The sequence below is a fragment of the Neovison vison genome, chromosome 5 (assembly GCF_020171115.1).
Source record: "Neovison vison isolate M4711 chromosome 5, ASM_NN_V1, whole genome shotgun sequence".
NCBI classification, from domain to species: Eukaryota; Metazoa; Chordata; class Mammalia; order Carnivora; family Mustelidae; genus Neogale; species Neogale vison.
In genome coordinates, this window is record NC_058095.1 from 63,835,526 (window position 1) to 63,851,008 (window position 15,483).

A 15,483-nucleotide genomic window follows, 5' to 3' on the forward strand; every position below is an offset into this window, starting at 1 on the left:
TAGGTGTCTGCCTTTGGCTTGGGTCATGATCCCAGGGTCCTGGGATCGAGCCCCACATTTTCTCCCTCTTCCACTTCCCCTGCTTGTGTTCCCTCTTTTGCTGTCTCTCTCTGTGTCAAATAAACAACAACAACAAAAAAGAAAAGATGCAGAATAGTTGAGGTCATTTCAGATATTATAAAAAACTCACTGAAATACTCAGATAATTGGTTTTCCTTTGAGCAAATAAGAGAAGTCAAATCATGCTTGTAAATTTGAAAATTTAGGTGAATTAAATTTAGTTTCAGAGAATAGCCTTCCATAGCTAGGCATAAATAAAACTGGTTGAGGTAATTGTAGATGATGTTTGTGGACCACGGTTTTCGAATAGCTTATGACATATTCCCCCTAAATGAGGGTTATCTCTTCTTTAAAATTAAAATGATAAGGTATAGGTATATTACAGTAAAAAACTCAACTAATAACTTTAATTCATTTTAAACATATTTAAAGGTGGTATTAGGAGGTCATGGAAGTCAAACTTTTAAGTTTAAAGTCTACAGAAATTTTTTGGTATGAAAATCTGATGTTTGTTTTTTTTCTATACCTCATTTATCTATTGATCAGTTGACAGATATTTGAGTTTTCATTTTTTTAACTGTTAAGAATAATGCTGGTAGGAACATTCAGGCACACATTTTTATGTGGCCATGGATTTTCCTTTCTCTTGGGAATATGCCTAGGAGTAGAATTGCTTTATCATATGATAGTTCTCTATTTTCCATTTGAGAAATGACTAGACTGTTTTTCCAAAGTGGCTGTACCTTTCCACTGGTGTTAGTTTTTAAAAGGCAGTATGTTCATATAAAATGCAGATTTCATGCTTAACTCCCCCAGGATTCCAATATAAAATTACATTTGTTTTTTAGATTTTAAATGTTAAATTATACATGTATTTATCCATGAGTAGTTTTGTTCTTCTAAAAAGGATGGACAAGCTGAAATAGGAAATAGCCTGTTTTCTTTTTTAAAGATTTTATTTATTTGAGAGAGAGAGAGAAAGAGAGAAAGAACGAGCACTAGTGAGGGATAGGGCAGAGCAAGAGGGACAGGCAGACTCCCTGCTGAGGGGAGCCTAACTTGGGGCTCAATCCCAGGACCTCAAGACCATAACCTGAGCTGAAGACATACACTTAACTGACTGAGCACCCAGGTGTCCCTAGCCTGATTTCTTGATGGAAAGAGAACTTTCTGTACTCAGTGTTTGTCTTAATTGTCCTGTGTTCTTTTAGCCTTATGTTCTTCCACACTGGGTGTATTCTACCTTCTGGCTTGGGTAAATCTCATGGGCAGATTCGCTAGAGGTGAAATGTGATACTTGGAAGTTAACTTTTATAGGTTGAGGGGACAACTGAGGGCTGAAATCCCTCTTGGGCAGTTGGCTAGGCCCTGTGTACCAGAGGATTGCATTTGCTTATAGACATTTCACACACAGTTTTCTTGCAGGGCAGCAGTGGTCCTCATTCTGAGTGCTTTGTTGAGGGGCTGGGCTGGGGCTTTAGTCTAATGCTGGATCCTTGTTTCTGATAGATGACCTCTGGCTGCTCTGTGGGGAATGAATTTGAGATGTATAGACTAGAAGCGGAGAGAATATATGAGAGACCCGAAAGAGAAAGAGTGTGGGCATAAGGTATGGTGGTGAAATGGAGTTTGAGACAAGACAGGCTGGAGTCAGGAGGTGAGGCCGCCAAGTCCTGACAGTTGGCAAAGGCAACGGAGGAGACCTGGTTGAATGTTATGTTTACAGCTTGCGGGACGGCTGTTGGTTCCATTGCTGTGACACTGGGCTAGAGATTGAAGAAAGAGCAGCGAGGGAAAGACAGCTTGAGTTTGGTAAGAGTTAAGTTTGAGGTTCCAGTAAAACTTCCAGGTGGAGATGTATCCATCATGCTCAGGGGAGGACCTAGATTGGTACGTGTGATCCAGGGAGGGCGGAAAATGAGAAGAACCAGAGTTTAAAGATGAACCCAGAGGGTCCCCAACATCTAAAGATACCATGAAGCAGAAACCTCTGAAGGAGAAAGAAAGAAAGGAAGGAAGGAAGGAAGGAAGGAAGGAAGGAAAATGATTTTGAAATAGTGGTCTTCAAACTGGCTATTTTCGTGTTTCTCAAAAGATATACTACACATTTTTAAGTTGACATCAGTTTTTCATACATCTTAAAAGGTGAATATAATTTGTCATCTGGAAAGTATAATGATGGTTTAAAGCAAAACTGCTGCAATATAAGCTTATCTGATGGAATCTAATTACCATAGTGATTTGATGGCCTCATCTGCTTAAAATGATACTATATATGAACAAACTTGTCCCTGGCAGAACTTCTTATTTTGTTCCTTTTTTCCTTGGAACTCATTTGTTGATTTTTTTTTTCCCACAAAATGTATCCTAATGTGATTCATTTTGATTGTTGAGAGTCATTTATTGATCAGCCTATCTCCTGTTTTACCAAAAAAAAAAGTATGTAGAAGGATCTGTTTCTAAAGATAAAAAATTTTTAGATTGAAATATAGTTATTATTACAAGATTGATCAGAATAGCAATCATTTAAGAAAATGAGAAACATGGGGTGCCTGGGTGGCTCAGTCAGTTAAGCAACTGCCTTGGGCTCAGGTCTTGATCTCCGGGTCCTGGGATTGAATCCTACATCGGGCTCCCTGCTCAGTAGGGAGCCCGCTTCTCCCTCTGCCTCCTGCTATCCCTGCTTGTGTGCTCTCGCTCTGTCTCTCTCTCTGACAAATAAATAAGATCTTAAAGAAAAAGAAAATGAGAAATTTATCAAATATAAGTAAAATTTCATGGAAATGCATCTGTGCATTAATGAGATAGACGGGGTTGTTTTCAAAATATTACTTATTGATAGAATAAAGGCAGAATGTACTCTGTTCTTATGTTTTATTCTTATGAAGGTACCATGAAATCTTATTCACAAAAACAATTTCTCGTGAAGGGTATACCCTAAATCACATATTTATCTAAGGCGAAAATGTTAGTTAACAACTGAACTTCATCAAGTTTGTTGAAAGCACACATTTGGGAACCGTTGGCTTGCAGAAAGGATTTGTTTCTTTGCAGCCCTGGTGGTATTTACACTTGGGGGTCAGTGCTCCAGTGACAGGTCCAAGAAAGCTGAGCTTTCTCAGCTTTTTGGGTGTCCACGCGAGAGAAGGGGCAGTTGTGGGAGAAGCAGAGAGGGGAGAGCTTCAGGTCTGTTATGCAGCAGGTCAGTGTAGGTAAAGAGTGGATCAGGAAGCTCAGAATATCTGGAAATTGACTGTTTTAAAATGATCTGTGCTTCCCCGTGGAGAACCACTGTGTGTGCCAGCAGAAGATTGTTATGTTAGACCGTGACAAGCAGGGCAGACAGTGTCCTGGAAACCGAGAGGCGGAAGAGTTTCAGGAAGGAGGGAGTGAGTAAAGGATAAGATGTAGCAGACGGGTCAGCATATGTCTAAAAATATTCCCTTGCTTTCAGTATCAGGAGATCGTTGCTGACTTTTAGTGAGTGGTGACTTCTTGTAATACGATGAAACGATGGGGAATTAAGTCAGAGTCCACTGAGTTGAGTGAATGGAAAAGACTAACTGGTGAAAGAGAGTGTAAATCATCCATTCAAGTAGTAGCAACCTTCTAATATAAAATTTTTGTGGTAGCCTTTCAGATCTCTCTTTAGTTCTTAGGCGAGTCTTTATTAATCATGATTCTAAGAATTTGTGTGTGAACTTTTTTATTGTGGTAAAATGTATGTAACATAAATTTACCATTTTAACCATTTTTAAATGTTCCAGTTTAGTGGCATTAAAAACATCCACGTTGTGCAACCATCACCACTATTTCCAGAACATTTTCATTACCCCAGAGAGAAACTCTGTTCCCATTAGGCAATAATTCCCCCTCCCCCTCTCCTCTCAGTCCCTGGTAACCTCTAATCCAGTTTCTTTCCCAATGAATTTGCCATATCAGTGGAGTCTTATAATTGTCCTTTTGTGTCTGGCTTGTTTCACTTAGCATAATGTTTTTAAGGTTCACCCATATTGTGGCATGTGTCAGACCTTTATTCCTTTTTGTGGCAGAATAGGCCACTGGATGAAGCCTATACCACATTTTGTTTACCCATTTGTCTGTCAGTGGACAAGGGTTGTTTCCTTTTGGCTGTTGTGAAGGATGCTTGAACTCTGGTGTACAAGTGTCTGTTTGAGTCCATTTTTAGTACTGTTGTGTCAGAGTCCCTGTTTTCAGTCCTTTTGGATATATATCTTGTACACCAGGTGGGATTGCGGTGTCATATGGTAATTCTGTGTTCAGTTTTTTGAAGAACTGCAGAATTTTTCCACAGTGGCTATATAGTTTTATATCCCCAGGGGTACTGCACCAGGTTCCAATTTTTGCACATCTTCATAAACACTTGTTATCCCCCCTCCCTTTTTAAAAACAAGTTAAGCCACTCTACTAGGTATTAAATGGTACCTCATTGTGGTTTTGAATGATGTTGACCATCTTTTCATGTGTTAATTTGTATATCTTTGGAGAAATGTCTGTTAAATCCTTTGCAGGTTTTTCTTCTCTCTTTTTTTTTTCTTTGTTTCTTTTTTTTTTTTTTTTTGAAGGGGGATGTCTTTTTATTCTTCATTTGTGGGAAGGATTTCTGTATATTCTGGATATTAAAAGCTTTTCCGGGGCGCCTGGGTGGCTCAGTTGGTTAACTGTCTGCCTTCAGCTCACGTCATGATTCCAGGATTCTGGGATCGAGCCACAAGTTGAGTGGGCTCCCTGCTCAGCTGCCTCTCCCTCGGTCCTCCTCCCTGCTAGTGTGTGCTCTCTCTCTCTCTTCAAATAAATAAATAAATCTTTTTTTTTTTTTTTAATTTATTTACTTATTTGACGGAGCGGGGAAAGGGGGTGTGAGCACAAGCAGGGGGAGTGGCAGGCAGAGGGAGAAGCAGGCTCCTCATGGAGCAAGGAAGGACCCCGATGTGGGGCTCAGTTCCAGGACCCTGGGATCATGACCTGAGCCGAAGGCAGACATTTAATTGACTGAGCCACTCAGGCGTCCCTGGAATTGTTTTCTTAATTTCATTTTCACATTGTTCATTGCTGGTATACAGAAATACAACTAATTTTTGCATATTGAATTTGTATTCTATGGTTTTGCTTTTATTTATTTATGAGCTCTAACTTGGGTGGACTCTTGATATTTTTCTACATATGAGATTATGTCATCTGAATAGAAATACTTTATGTCTTCCTTTCAGATTTGGAGGCCTTTTATTTCTTTTTCTAGCTGAAATGTTCTGACAAGAACTCCCAGTACTATATTGAAGACAAATGGGAAAAGCAGCCATCCTTGTCTTCTTGAGGCTTTCTACTGCATTATATTTTGCGACATCATTGTGGATTTTAAGAAGATAATGGGATTTATGTCTTGAACAAGATTTAAGATTTTTAAAAAATACTTTTTTGAGAGACCCAAGAGAGAGCACACACGAGCACACACTCAAGCAGGGAAGGGGACAGAGGGAGATGGAGAAGCAGACAGGGGAAGCTCCCTGCTGAGCAGGGAGCCCGATGTGGGACTTGATTCCAGGACCCTGAGATCATGACCTGAGCTGAAGGCAGACACAACCAACTGAGCCAAACTGGTGCCCCCAGATTTTGAAATATAATTTTAAAGACATCAAGGTTTATTTCATCATCTCTTCTAAAAAGGAAACCCAGTGATGGGGTGGTTGGGTGGCTCAGTCAGTTGGGCAGCCGACTACCGATTTCTTCCCAGGTCATGGTCTTCGGTTGGACTCTGTGCTGGGTGTGGAGCCTGCTTGGGATTCTCTCTCCCATCTCTCTCTGCCCGCTCCCACCTCCTCTCTTAAAAAAAGAAAGAAGTTGGGGCGCCTGGGTGGCTCAGTGGGTTAAAGCCTCTGCCTTCGGCTCAGGTCATGATCCCAGGGTCCTGGGATGCATCAGCCTCTCTGCTTAGTAGAGAGCCTGCTTCCCTTCCTCTTCTCTCTCTGCCTGCCTCTCTGCCTAATTGTGATCTCTGTCTGTCAAATAAATAAATAAAATCTTAAAAAAAAAAAAAGAAGTTAAAAAAAATAAAAAGGAAACGCAGTGATAATCCTCTTCATTGAGAAATGTTTTGTGAGACATTTGTTTAAAGCTTGGCCACAAAGAAAAATGTTGCTTCTGTAAATACTTCGGTAGGAAAGGGAAAGTGAAATTAATGGACACCCAGTACTTCATGTAAAGGATCAGAGACAGATTCCTGACTTTCAAGACACTTACATGCTTGCAGAAGCTAGACAGAATATGTATTTTGTGGGTCAGAATTTCAAAGCAATGTTACATTTCCACTCAAGAGACTCATCTTTAAGTCTTAGTATCACAACTCAAGTCATTTATGTTTCCATGTACAGTTGCTGGGAGATTTGTTTTTTCCTGCTTGTTTTTATCATTGGTTCAAAATGGTGGCTGTCCTAGTTAAGATCATACTAAATTCAATTATTATGGCATAGGTTTTAAAAAATATTTTAGGGTTATTCCTCAGCAACTCTAAATTTTCTGCAAATTGAAATCTTTTGTTAGGTCTTTCACTTTCCTGCTGCCACTCCCATCTCCCCTGAAGAATCTTCTTTCTATTAGAGTTAGAAGTTTAATAGCACTTTATGTATATTCTTCTTCTAGGTTGGGGGAAGTGGGGCAGGGGTTCACTTTAAAGGTAAGCATAATTTTCTCATTTATTTCAAAGTCCAGCCAGGAATGTTATCAGGAAGTTGTGCATCATTTTACAATTTTCAAGCATTTCTTTCATTTTTATGTGTTAGGCCTCAAGAAAGGAGAACTGGCTATGAACAGTTTCACCCGGGGCCATCCCCTGTGGATCATGATTCACTGGAATCCAAACGACCACGTCTGGAGCAGGTTTCCGATCCCCATTTCCAGCGCGTCAGTGCTGCGGTCTTACCTGTAGTGCACACGCTGCCAGAAGGGTTGAGGTCTTCTGCGGATGCTAAGAAGGTAAATATTTGTTCTCTTCCCCTGTGGAGTTGTCGGTCTGTAATGTTGATTTAGCCATAGCCAGGCGCAGCGCCCGAAGAAAGTCTGATTATGCCAGTCTCTAAAGGTTAGTGCTATGGGAAAGTAAAAATTTTGTTAAACAAAACTGAAAACCACACACTTAGTGCTCCAGACTTTTAAAATCAGTACTTTTGACTTTTGGTAAATGAAAACAATCTGTGGACTGCTGTAAAGAAAAATTGCTATTGAATGAATCTCAAGCACTTTGTACTGGCTCGCTGGGCTGTAAAATGTGGTCAGTGGTTCTCAAGATGACCACAGTTTTGTTAAATTTTAATTAAATTTAAAATAATCCCCTTAAATTCAGTTGCATTTGCTATGCTTGTAATTTTTGTAAAGAAAATAAATTTTTTTCCTAATTTATGTGAAAAATGGTTTCATTGGAAAACTTGAAAATACAGAGGAAAAACATTACCTGCACTTTTTTTTTTAAATTTAAATTTTAGTTAACATAAGGTATAATATTGGTTTCTTCAGAATTCACTGATTCATCACTTACATATAACACCTGGTGCTTATCACAAGTGCCCTCCTTAACCCCCTCATCCACCTAGTCCATCCCCTACCTACCTCCCTGCATCAACCCTCAGTTTGTTCTCTGTCCTTAAGAGTCACTTATGGCTTGTTTTCCCTCTCTCCTTTTTTTCTTTCCCCTTTCCCATATGTTCATCTGGTTTTGTTCTTAAATTCCATATATGAATGAGATCATATGGTATTTGTCTTTTTCGTACTTACTCATTCAGCATAATACCAGCTAGCTTCATCCACGTGGTCAAAAATGGCAAGATTTCATTTTTGATGGTTGAGTAATATTCCATTGTAGATACATGCCACACCTAGTGGGTTTTTTTTTTTTTCCCCCCTTTTTAAATTCATTAGAGAGAGCATCAGAGCAGAGCAGGTGGGGGGTGGTTAGAGGGAATGGGGAAGCAGACTCCTCACTGAGCAGGGACCCTGACTCAGGGCCTGATCCTAGGACCCCAGGATCATGACCTGAGCCGAATGCAGATGCTTAACTGACTAAGCCACTGAGGCACCCTGTTTCACTTCTTTATTCATCAGTTGATGGACATTTGGTTTCTCTCCATAGTTTGACCTATAATTTTATAATGTTGGAGAGAACTACTTTTATTATGTAACCATATTTTGTGATATTTCACACAGTATATATTGTGAATTTATGAGAAGATTAAGATCAAACCTTTTCTTGTGTTTATTGTTACTTGCCTTTTGTGAAATGCATGTTTGTGCATTGTGCCCTCATTTTGTTGCTGAGTTTATTTTTTTTTTTCACTGTGTATTTTGCTTATCATTAAGTCTTCAGATTAGGAAGTACCTGGCACGTAGTGGGTACTAAATAAGTATTTGTTTTAGAAAACATCAACTACTTCTTTGATACTCTTTTAACAGTGTAGTGTTAACCTTTTTGTTGTCCCTGCCCTCCCTTCTCCCCTTTTTGTTAGCAGATCTTTCTCCCATAATGTTTATTTACCTTCATGGCTAATGGCCCTTTTCAATTTGAGATCAGATAAATAAGTACCCACACATTTTTGTTGAGTTTTTATGCAGTGAAAAGTGATTTAAAAGATAGTGAATATGGGGGCACCTGAGTGACTCAGTCGAGTATCCAACTCCTGATTTTGGCTCAGGCCATGATCTAAGAGTTGTGAGATCCAGCCCCAAGTTGGGCTCCACTCTGAGTGTGGAGCCTGCTTAAGATTCTCTCTCTCCCTTCTCTGCCCCCCTCCCTCCCTCTCTCAATCAATCAATCAGTCAGTCAATAAGGGGGTGCTTGGATGGCTCAATCAGTTAGGTGTCAGACTCTTAATCTTAGCTCAGGTCTTGATCTCAGGGTGGGAGTTCATGCTTCACATTGGGCTCTACACTGGACCTGGAGCCTACCTTAAAAAAATTTAAAAAAGATAGTGAATAATGTCTTTAGTTTATTTTCAAATAGTTTTGCCAAAAAAAAAAAAGGTAGGTGTGTGCATATAGAGAGAATGCAAAAATAGCAAAAGGTAACCAGTGAAGGATAAAGGATAGATGCTTATTCATTCTACTATTCTTTCAAGTTTTACATAAATTTGAAAATTTGCAAAATAATAGGGGAAAAGCTCTTGTGATAAGCTAGAAATGAGTTTAACTTCTGGGATTTTTGAGGGTTGCGTCACCGTGTGAAATGTATGTATTATAGTCTGTGGGTTTATAAGAAATGTTTTATAGCATTAAAAAAAGATACAGTGAATAAAAGTCTTCTTCTATGGCTGAATAAATTACTATGGATGTTATTTATAGCTGTTGGATGTTTTAGCAGAAAGGGATCTTAAAGTCTCATTCATTAAAATGTGACATGTTGGATCATAGTACATTCTGTGTTCCATTTGATAGTAGAGAAAACAGATGTTAAGAAAAAGTAAGTGCCATAGGTGATGCCTCCTGAGTTGAAAACCCATGACCCCTGCCTCCTGTTCCTACTTTTCCCCCTGAGTTGTAAACTGTGGCTTTTTATTTTATTTATTTATTTTTTAAGATTTTATTTATTTATTTGACAGAGATCACAAGTAGGCAGAGAAGCAGGCAGAGAGGGAGGGGAAAGCAGGCTCCCCACCAAGCAGAGAGCCCAATGTGGAGCTCAGTCCCAGAACCCTGAGATCATAACCTGAGCCAAAGGCAGAGGCTTGATCCACTGAGCCACCCAGGCACCGCCCCCCCCTTTTTAAAAAATTCTACTTATTTAGACTTTTTATTTTATTAAGAAGTAGGGGTTTTGGGGCACCTGGGTGGCTCAGTGGGTTAAAGCCTCTGCCTTCAGCGCCGGTCATGATCTCGGGGTCTTGGGATCGAGCCCCGCATCTGGCTCTCTGCTCGGCGGGGAGCCTGTTTCCCCCTCTCTCTCTGCCTGCCTCTCTGCCTGCTTGTGATCTCTGTCTGTCAAATAAATAAAGAAAATTTAAAAAAAAAAAAAAGGAGTAGGGGTTTTGAAAGAATTAGCATTTGTTAGTTTAGCTTTTTTTTTTCCCCCCAATGTTGTTAAGCCCGGGTATATCTTTTTTTTTTTTTTTTTTTTAATTTTCTTTATTTAGTTGACAGACAGAGATCACAAGTAGGCAGAGAGGCAGGCAGAGAGAGAGGAGGAAGCAGGCTCCCTGCTGAGTGGAGAGCCCGATGCCGGGCTCGATCCCAGGACCCTGAGATCATGACCTGAGCCGAAAATAGAGGCTTCAACCCACTGAGCCACCCAGGGGCCCCGCCCAGGTGTATCTTTTATAGAAGAATTAGATAAGCCTGAAGGAGAAAGTTATTTACAGGCTTACCAGTTAGAGGTAGTTTTTAACTTTCTGGTCCTTTCTTCTGTCTTTTGGTGGGTATCTTAACGTGCTCACTTTGTGCATTGTATGTAATTTTATTTTTGCTTAAATATGTCATGAGCTTCTTTTTGTGTCAGTTAAGTTTGTAGCTATATTTTGAGGGTTACTTAGTATTCCATATATGGGTATAAAGTAATTTGTCATAAATGCAGGTTACCTGTTTGTTCATTAGAGCAATGATATTTGTACTTCAGGCTGAGTTTTTTGGTGTTTATTCTTACTTCTTCCCTTAAGGTAAATTCGTATTAGTAGGATCGATTTCAGATCAGAGTCAACATATTTTTCAGGTTTTCATGGTTATTTCTAGATTGCCCTGCCAGAGAATGGGGCCAATTTGTATTCCTGACAGCAGAGCATAGGGTGCCCAGCTCTTTTCTTTTTTTTAAGATTTTATTTATTTGATAAGAGAGCGAGAGTGTGTACAAGCAGGGGGAGAGGCAGAGGGAGAGGAGAAGCAGGTTCCTTGCAAAGCAGGGGAAGCCCAATATGGGACTCCAGGATCATGACCTGAGCTGAAGGCAGTGACTTAACCAACAGAGCCACCCAGGTGCCCCATGGTGCCCAATTCTTGTGGAGCCTTGTTGATGCCACATAGTTGTTGCTTTAAAAAAAAAAAAATCATTGTTAATTTGATGAATTTTTAACTGTATTTATTTGCTTTTTAGTAACATGTTTTTCATTTGTTTATTGGTTATTCATTTTTCCTGATTTATGAGTTTTTTCATATCTGTTCATTTTTCTGGCAGTATTGTTTTGATTTTATATTGAGCTGTAAAGTTCACATTTTGGAAATGATTTTTCTCATTTGGTTTTTTAAATGTCTTATTACTATCTTGATAAATAGAAGATCATGTTTATTTAGTCCATCAGTCTCTTTTTATATATATATTTTGCTATTGGCTTTTCTAAACCCAAGATAACATGAATACCCTTTTTTGTTTGTTTGGGGCTCCCTGAAATTTGCTAATAAATCTCGTTAAATGTTTGCTACTATTTGGCTTTTGTTGTGATACAAGATGTGAGGTAGGACTCTAACTCCTTTCCCAAAATAGCTAGCAGTATGTTCCAGCACAAGATTATAAACTCCATGAGGGCGAGCCTTGTGTCTGTTTTGTTCCCCTTTCTACCTAGTGCCTATCATATAATATAGTAGGCACTCAAGGAATTGTTTTTCGGGTTAGATATTTAACTAGAATGAAAATCAGTGGATAATACTGCTTTGTAATAGTTCTTAGGGCATGTCTCAGATCACCTGAGGAACATTTCAAAAATGTGCAGAATTGAAATATAATCTGCTTTGCTATATATGTGTTCTGTAACACAAATGAACTCATATGCATATGGTAGGAGAATGTTTTAATATAACATGAAGCCTCGGTGGTTCCTGAATGTTTTTTTTTTCTGCACGTTAATGTTTCAGAGCTCTCAGGATTAAGCTGTTTCATAATTACAAGAAGTAGCCTTTATGATGTCTGAAGACCTTAAGAAGATTTGAAAATTAGTGCATTCAAGAACAGCTCTGTGTTTCACTTTAAGCTAACCTAGTGCAGATTCAAGTGTTGAAAAGAAACCATAACGATATTATCTCCTGTATTTTTTGTTTTTAAAGGTTGATAAAGGTTGATAAAGATACCCTGAATTGGATTTTTTATTTTGATGAAACATACTGTTTTCTGTTGGAAGCAAATGACCTCAAGGATTTACATCTTCACAACAGAAGCACGGACCACTCGGTGTAAAGCTAGCAAAGATTGACTGTAGGCTGATTGCAGCTGATTCTGGAGCTCACTTGTATTATTACCTCTATCAGAATTATTCATGTTTTTGATAGTGCTCTGCTGACAAAGTTGTACAGGTTTTAAACAATAGCCATAATCCCGTTTTCCCCAGAAATCTTAGATTTATGTTATTATAGAATATGAGCTTTTTCAGGAATACACATATTTTAGCTGAAATCTCTGTTCCAGGGTCTTTTGGAACAACCATCCTGGTACAGTTATGTGCATTCTTGGTTAGAACTGCTGATTTCCCAGTTACTTGTTGTTTAATACATTTAGGGCTCCATAGTCCTTTGAACTATGCTCATCCTAGGCTTCTTATAGCTTGGAGAAAACGAGTACCTTAATCTAACATTCATCTGCTTTACAGTATTGCTTATATCTTCACCTTAGACTGGAAATTAATAAACTCTGTGTGTGTCTGTGTGTGTGTGGACAGGGTGGTAGGTTTTGGGTGGAGGGGTTTTCCTTGTGCTATAATTCTCTGATTTGGAGGTTGAATGGCTGACATATTGGTTAAGAGATCTTATGTGTGCTGTAGTGTGGGCAGGCTTGGTTGCCCTATATAAGAGTAGGTCTAGGTGTTAGTAGCAGCAGAAGTTCCTAGGTCATTTCTGTATCTGATTCTTGGCCACTGGAAAGTGTGAAAACTTTTTGTTGGGAACAGTTGGGCATATCATAACTTCTAAGTTGGGTGGGTACAAGATTTCACATGGAGTTTCTAGTTTTCCTAGCCTGTAAGTTCAGACCTTTTGAAGAACCATTGTAAGGAAATGATTAAGAAATTGGTATCTTCCTTTGTTACGACTGCATTATTATTTCCCCAGATACTCTCTGTAATCTCACTGAAGCATTAACTAAAGGCTGTTTGGCCTCTTAGCCACCTCATTCTGTGTAGCTTTTATGATATTCAAAATAGTGAACGATACGTCTACACTATGAAAGTGGTATAGAGGTCAGTAGGGTGTGTTGCCCGTGTGCGTGTGTGAAAATTGCTCCTTCCGGACACCAGCCATGTACTAGCATACACGGCTCTGCTGTGTTTTCAAATGGACTTTCTCAGTTAAGTGAATCTTCACACTGATACTGGCTATTAGCGAGGAATTAATTATTGATTTTCTCCTCTAAAGGATCCAGCATTTGGAGGCAAACATGAAGCTCCATCCTCTCCAATCTCTGGGCAACCCTGTGGAGATGATCAAAATGCTTCACCTTCAAAACTTTCAAAGGAAGAGTTAATACAGAGTATGGATCGTGTAGATCGAGAAATTGCAAAAGTAGAACAGCAGATCCTTAAACTGAAAAAGAAACAAGTAAGTGTTTGATTTTACTGGTCTTTTATTGATGTTCTAAGAATGTATGTTTGTCTTTCTAACGAAGCTAATGTTGAGTTTTACATAGCTTTCAACTTTTTGTACGTGGAATCATGTCTCGTGTATTGTGGCTTACTTTTTTTTTTTTGCTCTTAGTTTCCTTAGTTGTATCCATTCATTTTCCCTGCTGTGTTTTCTGATTACAGAGAGCAAATCTTGTTGTCCGTTCTGTTTTTGATCTTACTGGAGGGGTTTTCGTGGTTTGTTGCTATTTGATACTGTAGTGCTGTGTTTTTGGTTCACGTTTAAACCAATTTTCTAGGGCACTGGCACAAGAATGGCATTGCTTGGGTGGAGTGTATGTGCATCTTTGCATGTATTAGATGATACCAAACTTGCTAAAATGGCAGCTCGGTGTTGCATTCCCACCACGGCCTTACAAGTTCATTTGCCCATATGCTTGGTTTCACCTGGTCATTTGTTTCAGCTGGATGTGAAATAGCTCTCACTGAGATTTTACATTACATTTCCGTTTTAGGAATGAGAGCTTATTGTTGTTTGTTTATGAGTTATTGGTGTTCCTTATGTGGATTGTTATATTGTCATTTTCTTAATTTTACTATTTCCTAAAGTCTCTTGTCACTTACGTGTATGGCAGCTAGCTCATTTGTGGCTTGTCATTGTGCTTTTTGGGGATGGGATGAGGAAGGTTTTTTTTTTTTTTTTAATTGAAATAAATTCATATACCATAATGTTAATCCTTTTAAAGTATACAATTTCAGTGACTTTTAATGTATTCATAAAGTTGTGCTACTATCACCACTATGTAATTCTAGAACATTTTTATCACTTCAAAAAGAAACCAAAAAATAAGAAAGAGAAACTGTATATCTGTTAGCAGTTACCTTCTATCCTCCCTCCCCCAGCCCCTGGCAACCCACTAATCTGTTCTGTGGCTATATAGATTTTTATCTGGACTTTTCAGGTCAATAGAATCATATAATATGTGACTTTTTGTGTGTTTGTTCTTTTAGCATGTTTTCAGGATTCACCCATGTTATATTTTGTATCAGTATTTCATTCCTTTTTATGGCTGAATAAAATCATACTTCATGGATATGCTATGTGTTGTTCTTTCATTCATCAGGTGATAGACATTTGGGTTGTGTTCACTTTTTTAAATTTTTTTTTTAAGATTTTATTTATTTATTTAACAGATCACAAGTAGGCAGAGAGGCAGGCAGAGAGAGTGGGGGGAAGCAGGCTCCCTGCCAAGCGGAGAGGCCAATGTGGGGCTCGATACCAGGACCCTGAGATCATGACCTGAGCTGAAGGCAGAGGCTTAACCCACTGAGCCACCCAGGCGCCCCTGTGTTCACTTTTTGGCTCTTTTTCGCAGTTATGAATCATGCTGCTATGACATTCATGTACTAGTTTTTGTGTGACCATTATTTTTTTCAGTTCTCTTGGATATATATCTAGGAGTGAAATTGCTGGGTCATATGATAAATCTGTGTTTCAATTTTTGAGGAACCATGAGAATGTTTACCACAGTGACTGCACCATTTTATGCTCCCACCAGCTGTGTATGAGGGACGGCTCCATTTTCTCTACTTCTTTGTCAACATGTTTGTTTGTTTGATAGCCATCCTACTCAGTGTGAAGTGGAATCTCATTGTGGTTTTGATTTTAATTTCCTTCATGATTAAGGATCATGTGCTTGTTGGCCTTTTGTATATTTTTTTTAGAGAACTATCCAGATTCTGGTCCCATTTTTTCATTGGGTTATTTGTCTTTTTATGGTTGAGTTGTAAGAGTTCTTTATATATTCTGGACACTCAGACATGTGATTTGCAGATATTTTCTCTCATTCTGTGAGTTGTCTTTTCACTTTCCTGATAGTATCCATTGGTG

The 15,483-nt window shown here is 38.9% G+C and overlaps 1 protein-coding gene across 18 annotated transcripts in view; it reads left to right on the forward strand.

Moving 5' to 3' along the window:
• NCOR1 (nuclear receptor corepressor 1) overlaps positions 1 to 15,483 on the forward strand; it is a 156,021-nt gene that overhangs the window by 34,243 nt on the left and 106,295 nt on the right. For all 18 annotated transcript variants that reach the window (XM_044249178.1, XM_044249177.1, XM_044249190.1 and 15 more), the window contains exons 4-5: positions 6,858 to 7,050; positions 13,387 to 13,569. In XM_044249178.1, the coding sequence (XP_044105113.1) occupies positions 6,858 to 7,050; positions 13,387 to 13,569 (376 nt within the window). The remainder of the gene's footprint in view (positions 1 to 6,857; positions 7,051 to 13,386; positions 13,570 to 15,483) is intronic.